This window comes from Phyllopteryx taeniolatus, chromosome 8 (genome assembly GCF_024500385.1).
Source record: "Phyllopteryx taeniolatus isolate TA_2022b chromosome 8, UOR_Ptae_1.2, whole genome shotgun sequence".
Taxonomy (NCBI): domain Eukaryota; kingdom Metazoa; phylum Chordata; class Actinopteri; order Syngnathiformes; family Syngnathidae; genus Phyllopteryx; species Phyllopteryx taeniolatus.
In genome coordinates, this window is record NC_084509.1 from 28571236 (window position 1) to 28583970 (window position 12735).

The following is a 12735-nucleotide window of genomic DNA, read 5'->3' on the forward strand; positions in this document are numbered from 1 at the left end:
ATGGAAGTCGTGCCAAATCATGTTTGGGATATACACTCTCCATTTGCTGTCTATATGTGGACAAAAGTATTGGGACACATGGCCAATCCACTTGCAGAAAGTGAAACCCTCTACTGGGAAGATGTTGGAGTGTGTCTGTTCGAATGTTCTTGATCATCTCTCATGTGTTTGATGGGCTTATTCTACCAGACTAAACTCAAACAAGCATGCCTTTATGGTGCATATTAAGATTGTCCAAAATGTCAATAGCTTTATAAGATACATCAATGAACTAATGTGTTTAGTTCAACCTCTGATTGATGAATTGGTTGATTAGGATTGTCTCAATATTTTATTTAAATGCCTCAGTGCGTTTTGAATATGGAATGTGTGCCAAGTTCAAAGTGGTATTTCTTTCATTTTTAACACAAGCATTAATAAAACGGTAAGCCATGCTCCGAATAATCAAAACAATGTGATTTTCCACCCAAGTTCTTTATATGCACAGCGTTGTTTACCATTAATTTGTGAGGCTATCACACAGGGATCATCACACAGTTGTTTTCAGTTGTAACGTTCCTTTCCATATTTTCCTCATGAGTAATTAGAAACAAGCTTTTTCAATTTCACACCCCGTATTTGCACCTTACTGTCAGCCGCAAGCTCCTGACACATTTTAATGATCCGCGCAGAGACAGTCGCTTTTTTATTTCAAACGGCGACCGAGTTGTGGATTCAAGTTGAACAAAGGTCAGCAATTTGCATATGGCCTCCAGAGACATTGCATTAGTGTGAAGTCTTGAGGGAGGCTCTTAATGATGCCACGGGAGCTAACCTTTAACATCAAGTCATTTTAATGATACCTTCACTTTACAGACGCCTAATGGTGAAACCAAAAGAAAAAAAAACCTCCAGCGGTGCCAGTGGTCATCATCCGCTGTTCGTAGAGTTAATACAAAGTGGCTCCGCTATTGTCTGTTTAGTTTGGGCTGCTAAATTGCTTGGCATGTCATTCGGAGCCACCGATTGGAGGTGACCTCTCCCAGGGATGTCCACTGTGCGCTTTTGTGCATCCACAGCGTAAATGGTGGCCCACGGGGAGGGGTAAAGGTTGTGCATGCGTGTGCTTGGAGTTTTAACAATATTTGGGGGCTCATAAAAAGCACTGGCGAATTACTCTGGCAGGGTCGAATGTGCATTGTGGCGCCAAGATTCTTTGCAATTTTTGTATATTGAGGAGCTGACCGTCTTGTTGGCCTTAATCGCGTACGGTAGATCGTTGCTGTCGGGCACAAAACCCCATATCTCCAAATATGAGTGAGCTTGTTTTGTTAAACATGGATAGCTGCCTCGGTGCAGAAGTTAAGTACGTCAGCCACGACGGTACATGTATAACGATTCATTTCCGCCTATCACACTTTCTTAGTCAGCTCATCGTTTCATTGATTGCATCAGTCATGGCTTTAAGACCTTTGAAAAATAATTTGGGAAAAAGATGATGTGACCACAGTCCTTTGCTTTTATGAAGTATGATCGGTGGGTCGGCGTGGGCACAGACTTTAAAGCGCACTGCTTTGGCTTCTTTAGTTGTGGTTGTAGTTGACAATGGTGAACAAGAGCTGTGCATCATACTGAGAGACGGCTCTATTTCCAACTAAAATATTGACAACCACAATAATAAAGAAGTTCTAAAATCAATAACTCGTGTAATTGTCATATCATATACCTACAGACAACCGGGGGGAGTAATGTTCTTTTGGCCATTCTGACTGTAGGAATGCGGGGGAGTGCTTATAAGAAGCGATGGTTGGGTTGCGTTCAGGTGTGTGTTATGCCCATGGGATGACATTTCTTTGTCTTTGTCTTTTGTTATCTTTGTCACAGCAAACATTTTCCATCCGGCTCTGCAGTAGTATTGGATTGAGAAGGTGTACCTAATGTTATGGCTCTTGACTTACTAACAAAGGAGGTCTCCCCCAGGTAGCCTCGCCGTTTTAGCACCACCTCCAGGAACTTGACCTCCTCGTCCACCACGTAGTGCTTCTTCTCCAATGAGATCCAGGCCCAGTTGAGACGAAATTGCTGGTTCCTCAATTTGTTGCCTCCTACAAAGCAAAAGAATGCATCAGATACACCGTGCATCCATTTTTGATGCCGCGTATCCTCATGTCCCAGCTGATTTTTGGTGAGAGAAGCAGGCTGCGCCATGGACTGGTCGCCAGCCGATTACAAGCACGGGGCACATAGAGACAAACAAGCATTCACGCTCACATTTACAGCGGAAGAAGATTGAATCTTCAATTACGCTAACACACAAGTTTCTGCAGTGCCAAGAGAAAACCTTCAGACGCAAAACCGAAAACTAAAATTCAAACTCAGAACCTCTCGAGCGTGAGGCAGATGCGCGAGGCACTACCTCGCCGTGTTGCCCAACATGATAAAATACTTTGGAAAAACACTATTTTGTGAGCCTTTGAGTCTCTGTGGGAGGTATGGAGGGCGGCCAACCCTTACACGGGGTTTGTAGGATCCAATCGCTTCGCTTCTAATTAAGGAAAAAAAGGTGAGGGTTTCCCGTCTGAACTGCTTCCACTCATCCTCGCCTTTTGAAGCGGCTTTCAAAGGCCCAACCAGACATCCTGCGGTTTCTCAGAGCAGGTGAAGTGTTACATCAACGGTGCACAATTTGAAAGAAAATAGTGGGGAAGTGAATAATCACATTTTTATATTTTCATGTGTCCAGCTCCGGCAGGCAGCCTGAATAATTGCTTCCTAAAAGTCAACACACACACACACACACACACTGAAAAGATGGAGACAGTCGCTGCCTGCTGGCCGAGGGAATGAAGACGTTCCAGGTACGATCGGATTGCCAGATGTCTGGAGAGGGGGAAAAAAAAAAGTGGATTCGCACTGTTTGTGTTCAGCATGACTGGGGTTCTTCAGCCTCCTCCCAACCAAGACCTGGATGTTCCGGTCAGTAAATCCGCCGCCTCGCAACTGTTTCCATTTCCTCTCTCAGCGCGCACCCTCAACATGCTGACATCGAGTGCTCTATTAGCTGTGAAGCGTGTTTATAGGAGAGTGCGCCTACTCCCATTTCTTAACCTTTGACCTGTGCGCTTCCTCAGGCTGTCCAATGCAGATAATACCGGAAAAAAGGGCCAATGCACTGCAGACATGTTTTTTAAAATCATTTCGACATTTTCCCTGGAGGCAATTGCACTCACCAAGCTTCAGCAATCAATGACATTTGTTTTTCATCAAATTGGGCGGGGGGTTATGTCAGAAATTGGTGAGTTTTTGGGCGTGTTGAGGTTCAAAAACATCTCTGACTGAAGATTTATCCTCATCAATAATCAACTATCCACAACCTCATCGCTCCAGAGCTTAATGTTTATGAGCAGATGAGTCAAAATAATAATAAATAAAATAGTTTGGCTCCAAAAAAAATAAATAATTGCACGCGTGACAAGCGAGCATCACATTTTGTTCCCGGATCGACTGCGACTCTTTTGACGATCGGGCACGCTATCGTGTAGCATTTTACACATTATTTGGAAGGCTATCATCGCTAGCACAATGAACGCATGCGTGATCGCTGGACACTTCGTACTCGATATCAACTAAAGTAAAGGAGCTGCTTGCATGCTCGAATTAGGCCAAAAGGCTACAGAGGGTACGGATCTTTTTTCCTTCGAACAATTGACTACTATCTCGTCTGTGGGCCGAAGATGATGAATAGGGAGAATAACGGCGTTCCTGACATCATCATTGTGATTAGCAAATCATAATGTCAAATACTTGTCATCATAATGTCATGGATGGATCGAAGAATTATCATATTGTATTTCAAATAGCCCCCTTTTCTCGATTCTGAGTCTTAATAGCTATTTTCCATTTGCGGTCAGCCATCAAACGACAGCTATTATGAATAATCCTGTTCAACGAGTGCAAATTCAGTCGTTGGCCAATCACTTGCACTGATTCCCCTCCTCAGATGTCACAAGGAGGGAGTATTTGTTTTTTTTCAAATCCTCCCCACTTAAAAAAATAAAATAAAAATAATAATAATCTAAATTCATGCCTTTGGTTGTTTTTTAAAAGCTCGACTCGCTTAGTTTCGCTTTTCTACACAGACATAAACACCGCCTTTGGCTTTTTGTGTTGCTATTAACCATCCAGTCTGCATGGTGGAGGATGACTAGTTTGAAATTAGAAAAGTAGAGCATTCAACTCAGCTCCCTGTGTGTTCCGCAACACTCAACCCCCGAAAAACAGCCGACCCGAGTACGACGGGACCCCCCGCCCATCTGGATTATCGTTAGCAGCCCGGGCCACCATTAAAACACGGCAGATTTGATCGCTGAGTCGTGAAGGGAGTCAGCAGCGGTAATGGAAAAATTGAGTAGTCTGAATTCACACACTTTACACACAGGGATAAGTGCAGGCTTAAGGAAGTCAAGAAAGACTTTTTTACGACGCTTTTTAAGGTCACTTTGATCAAATATAAGACCTTACATTAACAAAGTGTAAGTACATTGCAAATAGCTCATTAAGCCAATAAGGTGCGTGAATTATATCAGTTTAATTTGTTCCAAGACCATGCTCGTAACACAAATCAACTTTCCCCATTGAAATAAATAGAAATTCCATTAATCCGTTCCAGTCTCCCCCCCCCCCCCCCCCAAAAAAAACATTACCTTTACAATACTGTACTTTATTCAAAATACAGTAATAAAATCATAAAATACAACCCCAATTCCAATGAAGTTGGGACGTTGTGTTAAACATAAATAAAAACAAAATAGAATGATTTGCAAATCATGTTCAACCTACATTTAATTGAATACACTACAAAGACAAGATATTTAATTTTCAAAATGATAAACTTGCTAAAAACAGCAAATAATCATTAACTTCGAATTTTATGGCTGCAACACGTTCCAAAAAAGCTGGGGCAGGTGGCAAAAAAGACTGAGAAAGTTGAGGAACGCTCACCAAACACCTGTTTGGAACAGGCTACTTGGGAACAGGTGGGTGCCATGATTGGGTATGAATTGCTCAGTCATTCACAAGCAAAGATGGGGCGAGGTTCACCTCTTTGTCAACAAGTGCGTGAGAAAATAGTCGAACAGTTTAAGGACAATGTTCCTCAACGTACAATTGCAAGGGATTTGTGGATTTCAGCATCTACGGTCCATAATATCATCAAAAGGTTTAGAGAATCTGGAGAAATCACTGCATGTAAGCGGCCAGGCCGAAAACCAACATTGAATGTCCATGGCCTTCGAGCCCTCAGGCGGTACTGCATCAAAAACTGACATCAACGTGTAAAGGATATCACCACATGGGCTACGGAACACTTCAGAAAACAATGTCAGTAAATACAGTTCAGCGCTACATCCATAAATGCAACTTAAAACTCGACTATGCAAAGCAAAAGCCATTTATCAACAACACCCAGAAACGCCACCAGCTTCTCTGGGCCCGAGCTCATCTAAGATGGACTGATGCAAAGTGGAAAAGTGTGGTCCGACGCGTCCACATTTCAAATTGTTTTTGAAAATTGTGGATGGTTTTGGAGAAACATATGCTGCCATCCAAGCAACGTCTTTTTCATGGACGCCCGTGCTTATTTCAGCAGAACAATGCCAAACCACATTCTGCATGTGGCTTCATAGTAAAAGAGTGCGGGTACTCGACTGGCCTGCTTGCAGTCCAGACCTGTCTCCCATTGAAAATGTGTGGTGCATTACGAAGAGGAAAATACGACAACGGCGTCCCCGGACCGTTGAACAGCTGAAGCTGTACATCGAGCAAGAATGGGAAAGAATTCCACCTCCAAAGCTTCAACAATGAGTGTCCTCAGTTCCCAAACGTTTATTGAATGTTGTTCAAAGAAAAGGTGATGACCCTGTCCCAGCTATTTTGGAATGTGTTGCAGCCATAAAATTCCAAGTTAATGATTATTTGCTAAAAAAAAAAAATCAGGTTTATCAGTTTGAACATTAAATATCTTGTCTTTGTAGTGTAGTCAATTAAATATAGGTTGAACATGATTTGCGAATCATTTTATTTTGTTTTTAGTCATGTTTAACACAATGTCCCAACTTCATTGGAATTGGGGTTGTAGAATATAATGAATAAATAGTTCAAAGATTTTAGATTTTCCTGTCAAATGTTTTTGTAGTACCGTTACACTCCTACAAATTTGTCTGTTATTAGTTGTGTCTCTGGCATTTATAAATCTCCAAGTGTGATCCAAGTGTCCATGAAAAGCCACGCATCCCCTTCAACATCTCTTAACCCATTTTGTCCCACAGGCAAATGAGGATTCATCAAGTGCAGGTTCATACTTCAGCTTTTATATAACAGGAAAGAAAAAAAAAATAGCTCGCTTTCCTACAGTCCCGGCAAATGTTCGCATCAGCGATGTAACGGTGTGCCAGTATTTGTTTTCCTGTGCCTTTTAGACAGAACTCGCCAAATCAGGAGATGATCTGAAGTATCCACACATTGGCTGCAGCTGCGACAATTGCGTTCAACACGAAGAGCTGCGGTCAGTGAGTCTCGGGTGGAAACCCTCACAGTCTAGTCGCGACGACGGTACGCACTTAGCAGTACAGTAAAGTTTGCTAAACGTCAGCGTAAAGGGGCAGTGTGAAAGTGGCTATTGTAAAAACATTTGAAAAACATTTTGTTAGCAATATATACATATATTAAAAACAGCTACTATACTACATTATGCATATAGTGGCTCAATCACTGAAATTTGTAATTTGCAACTAATCCACAATTGGCACTTTTTTAGCTTCTTGAAGCAAATCATTTATGCTGAAAGTTTACTCAGGACATGAGCAAACATTAACTTTCGGTTTAGGTTGCAGAGGCCTTCGGGTAGGGACTTAAGTGAGTGGGGAGTATGTGATTCTGGTTTCCAAAGGAACTCTTGGCTCCTCCGGATTTCTCTCTAATTAAGATAAGCCGTCAAGTCCACTTGAAAAGGGCACCCCGTCTAGCAAAGCGTTAATCTTTCACCAGCGCTTTGTGACCGACCGGTATTTGCATTTCGAGCGTCGGCTGCGGCGAAACCCGCATGACCTCGCCTGCCGTTAATGCAAATCTTCACATCTCACACCGGGAACATTCATTCGTATTCGACTGTATTTTATAATATTCACACGCAGGTGAGGGTCCTACAAAAGCTGCGCTCATAACTTTGATTCACGGGGCTCTTCTAAATGGTACTCTCAGCAAAAATAAAAAATAAAATAAAAAAAGAGAGAGAGAGAGAGAGAGAGAGAGAAGGAAAAAAGGAGACACCTTTGCAAAAGTCTTATTAAGTCTGTTGTTTAAGCAAAACTATCATGACCACATACAGTGGATACAAAAAGTCTACACACGCCTGTTCAAATGCCAGGTTTTTGTGATATAAAAAAAAAAAAGAATTCAAAATTTGGAGCAAAGTTTTTGGTAATGTTACTGTTGTTCCATATTTTCTCCACTTGATGCGTTCACTGTGTTCAATAGTATACAGTATTTAAATCCTCGGAAAATCTTTTGCACCTTTCTCTTGATTGGTACTGACTACGTGTGATGCTGTGGAAGCTCTCAGCGGACCGTGGCTTTTGCTGGAAGATGATGTGACTCCAAAAAGGTCAAGAAAAGCCTACGAGAACATCTGAAATTGACTTGGAGTTGATTAGAGGCACTTGAAATGGTGGCATGTATGAGTTTGAATTTGATTGGTTCTGAACACAGGTACATCCCGGTCATAAGAGGGTGTGCAGACTTGTGCAACTGCATTCTCAGATTGTTTATATTTACTCCCCCGCCCTCTCTTTTTTTTTGTAATTAGTGATACAGGATGTATTTCAAACGGCTCATCTTGGTCTCATTTTTTATATCACAAAAACAAAAACCAGATTTGAACAGGGGTGTGCAGACTTTTTATATCCACTGTAGAAATAGCATGTCACCGTTTGACGGCGAAAATGACTTCAGTGAAATACATTCCCCAATTTGTACCTTCATCCGGATCCTCAGCAACATTTAAAGTGTTTTTCCTTGACTTGTGCACTCATACTCTACAAAGTCTTGGAGTGATTTGTGTAGTCCTGATTACTGAATGCTATATTCGCTACTGAATCAAATGCTGTGGGGGGAAAAAAAAAAAAAAAAAAGTCCTCAACGTTCTTGCTGTGTTCTCATCGCTCTGGACGGCAATATACGGAGTCCACGATATCCAATTTACGAGAACCAAACTCGTACGAAAGTGGCACCGTGTCTATCGTGAACCTATCCTCCCGCAGAAGTAAACCCTGACCAAAACCCTAATTATAGTAAATATTTCTATGAACATCACTTCTAGGCTATCAATATAAAACAATTAAATGAAAAACAGTGTGTACGGTGTTAACGGAGTGAGACCACGTAACCTCGTCCGGACCATGTTCTTGAGTCAATTTGATCCCGGACTTGTCAGAACGGGAAAATCCTGATAAACATGATTTCTTTATATACTGTATTGTATTACTTAGTCCATGACTCCCTTGTATTTTTGTGAAGAAATAGCGGTATGTGAAAGGAACCGTTGATTTCAGGGCAGCGCAGTTGCTTGGCAGTTCCGCGTTACAGTTTGCATGTCCTCCCAATGCGTGGTGCCATACTTAACAGCATAAAGAAGTTCGGAGTGAGTTCAGATCCCTTCATTGATTTCTTGTCACCTTCTTCTGCCACTTATCGCTTTCTCAAGTTTGCTTGGCTGCATATTTGAATTGCGCAGTGCAACTCATTGAATCCACCTTTCTTTGTCCAATTGACTTGCTTCCAACTTGACACAATTTTGCCCGAAGGAAATACTGGAAATAGAACATACAAAACTGTCATACAAGTGTAAAAAAAAATAGTCCTCAAAGGGGGGCTCCAGCAATAGAAAATGGATGTACTGATGGATTCCGATTCCAGTCAGTTTCATACCGAAGAGCTACTTTGAACTATTCCCCAAAAAGTGAATGGGTAAATTTGACCAGCAGCATAACAGGAGTTTTAAAACAACCAAGTTAATGGAGGCATTTGTACAGCGCTTGCATGCTCCTCGTGCACCTTAACCTTCATCTGCCTTGTTGTTAAAAAACCTCCAGCACAAAAGTGCAGAGCGTGAACTCCGTGCACTAACACAGTGGGCGTATGACGAGCGACCGAATCCTTTAGAGAGCGGGCCAAAGAATGCGGGGTCCCGGGCCGTGCCAGCTCGGTGCCCCCCTGTCCCTTCGTCTCCTCCCATTTGGCAGACGGCCCTTACTTGGTCACTGTCGAGCGTCCCCAGCGGACTGTTCGTCTGTTGGAGGAGCCGGGCAGACAGTCCGGCGGGCTGATTAGGCCGGATAAATAGGGGCGCGTCTGAACAGACACAATACGTCTAAAAATACTCAATGCTCAAATGGCGCTTGCGTGCTCAAAGTTTCCGTGACAGGCCGATGAATAGTCGAGCGCGGCGCATCAATGGCGACGTGCGACACCGATGGCTGAGTGTAAACAATGGTCGGGATGAAGGGGGGTGCGTTAGGAGGCGTGGAGGCTTGAGGTTGTGCGAATTGCTGGCTGACAAAGGATGCTCATGTTGTGACCCCTCCACGACAAGCTAGTAGTATTGCCATTGCTATTGAACTGGAGTCACATGATACTTGTTAACTCGGAATTTCCACGTCAGCCTTTCCTCATACAAATTTTGTACAAGGGGCTCCCCAGACCGCCGTAGACTATCGGGAACATAGACGGCACTAGCCGGCTCGTGCTGTACTAACTAAGCCTTGTTGCTCGAACCGATGACGCCCGCTCAGATGAGAAGCGAAACCTCTTCTAAGACAACCGGAAGAGTCCAGATGCGATTGATTCAATGGCTTGAGGAAGAGTGCGAGTGAATTAGCCCAAATTCCCAAGTTATTTTTTACATTTGAAATCAATTCAAACGAGCACCCACAAAAAGAGTGCATTCTAGAAACGTGCCAAATGGGGACGGATTTTAGCCTCATTGAATGTGGGCGGAGCATAGGGTCGAAGTTGAATTGGCGAAGCCTGGCCATGAAAAAAAAAAGGAAGTGCGAGGGTGCATTCATCGCCGCTGGCAGCTTTAATTAGGATTGCTTCGCTTTAGGACTTAATGCATGTCATTAAAACACTCTCCGTAAGTGACGGAGAGTTTATTGTGGTATGAAGTCATAATAGTAAGTCTAAATTCAAATCCATACTAACTGCCGCTAATCCACACCGAGGCTATATTTTGACGGAATGTTTTGATTCAATAAAGCCGCGGCCCGCGCCCGCATGCCTTTCAGCAGTCCAATTAAGTTGGAGGGGGATGAGATAATCCTGCAGAAGGAAAGAAAGAGCGAGAGAAGAGAGCTATACGGTATAATCACCCTGAGCCTTGTATCAGCGGTAATGAGAGGGGAGTGGAAAAGATTTAGAAGGGCAATCATTTCACACACCCGGAACCCGTTTCCGAGCATCTGAGAGCTGCGTGCCGTAAATTGCAGCCCGTCGCTGAGAGCGCACGGGGGGCGACTACCTATCCGCTCACGCCGAGGCGGCCCTGGAGGTGCCCGGGAAGAAGGCACAGAAGCGTGGGGTCAGGGAGGCATGCGGGGCTTAAAGCGACGGAGCTTTTGCTCTCAGCAGGGAGAGTTCTTTTGAGGCGCTTGGGCGTGATAGAAGGATCAGAAAACGCACAAGCACCTGTGCAAGTACTTTTTCTGCCTTGTGTTGAAAAGAAAAGAGTATCAGTGGTGTTTAATACAGTTTTTCCAATTCGGTAACACTATTAAAAACATTTTTCGATTTCATATATTGTAAGTGGATCTGGAACGCATCCCCTGCAATGAACGGGAGCCCCGTTCCAGTGTCCTCCCAAAACAGCTCTATTAAGTTCAATCATGTATATATATATATATATATATATATATATATAAATACTGTTGCACAAGGTTTTAGTAGAGGACTTTTTTTTCCCGATCACAAAGTCGAAGCCCTTGACTGAGCACAGCGGTCTCAAGGAAATTCCCAAGGCTCTTATTTCAAACGGACCTCCTTTATGCGTGTCCCGGGAGACTTAAGAGGCCAAGGAAAATACCGTACGGAGGCGATTGGAAGGAAAGGTCGTCCCGTCCTGGCACTCCTGCGCTGCCTCCAAATGGCTTAATTTGTCATCTCAAAGAGCTCACACACACACACAAAATAGTTCTTCGACTGTTTGTCAAGTCATTGAGGAAACACGAGACGTCGGGATAGCGAAGTGCTGCGACAGACGTGAAAACCGTGCAAAGAGGTATTCTGTGGTCGTGACTTCACGCAAACATCCCGGGATTTCACGCTCGATCCCGCTCGCGCTGCCTGCGAGCCATTGTTGGGAGGAATAATTCACAGCACCTCGGGGGTGGGTGCGACTCCACCGAGTCAACGAGCGCAATGCTGCGTTGTGTGGCCGATTTGAAGCCACAAGCGCAAGATTTGCCTTTCGAAGTCGGCGAGCTGACAAGTCAACCTCTATGATGAGTACATTAGGCACTAATTCCCCAATTGATCGCTCCAAAGTCATATCCTACTTTGAGGTTAAAAGACATGAAAGCGGACTGAAGCCCGTTTCGGAAACGCAAAGATCAAATTGTCAGCGTCGCTCTCATACGCCGCGTTTGAATCATTTGTATTCTCCCCTCGTCGTGACTGCAGAAACTCGTGTTCGGCGGGATAATAAGCGAGAAATGAAAACGCGGGCTCATCTCCCGTGTTGTTGTGTAAAGTGAACGCATTGTGCTTGGACATTTGAGGAAACGTTCAACCTTTTATCTGGTAAAGAGATGCCATGAGAGCATCACTGAACATTACAAATCAATAGGACCTCCCCCGAGGCACAACAGAAAAATACAAGAAGTAGACATTCATAGGCATCATGTTGCGCTCCAGTCCTGTAGGTGGCAGTAACATAGTGAAGCCCTATTAATTGTGAGGGAGATAGATAAAAACCTGCTTAATACACACTTATTTTATAGTTTAATCCCACCAGTATGTGTCTTTAAGAGGCGGGGCCTGGTGGCGTGGCATGTGACTCATGCGTGTGAGTGTCTGGGCATGAGCTGGGGCTGACAGCAGCTCCTGCGTGGGTGTGCTTATTGTGTTTAAGTGTTTTACTGTCCTCCGACATACAATAAACTGCTGAAAAATCAGCGACCTTTCCCACGTGCGAGGGCGTTAAAGTATGTGAGAAAAAAGCCGTGAAAAAACAAGGGCAAAAAAACAGCAGATTTTCACGATGTCGCAGGGATTTCCACAACAGATAAATTCCACACACAAAAAATCTGCCATACAGCAGGGGAACATTGTATGGAAATCATCTTTCACTCACTATTTTACCGTAATGTATTTTTTTTTGGGGTCACGCTGGGTTTTTTGCCACCCAATCAAAACTGACCTATTTGCGTTTTTTTGTTTTTTTTGGTGCTCTTTCTAAAACTCCGTAAAATGGCACCAAAGCATTGTCAAATAGGAAAGTAGTTGGTGTCAAGAATGTTTGTGGAGGTGAATGTCTGCGAGGAGCTAAGTTTAGCCTGGGTTGTTGCAGGATAAGTAGAGTCACGCGCATGAAGGAACTTCCACTCTGTAGCGGCCGCTGTGTGAATAGAAAAGCAATAACGAGGAAGTACAAGAGGTAGTGAGAGAAAACAAAGCAGCATAAGGAGGCAGCTCGGTAGGACTTGA

The 12735-nt window shown here is 43.6% G+C and overlaps 1 protein-coding gene across 1 annotated transcript in view; it reads right to left on the reverse strand.

Annotated features, from left to right (window-relative positions):
- frem2b (FRAS1 related extracellular matrix 2b) overlaps positions 1 to 12735 on the reverse strand; it is a 77107-nt gene that overhangs the window by 40804 nt on the left and 23568 nt on the right. Inside the window, exon 3 of the mRNA XM_061782340.1 lies at positions 1938 to 2084. Coding sequence (XP_061638324.1) covers positions 1938 to 2084 — 147 coding nt within the window. The remainder of the gene's footprint in view (positions 1 to 1937; positions 2085 to 12735) is intronic.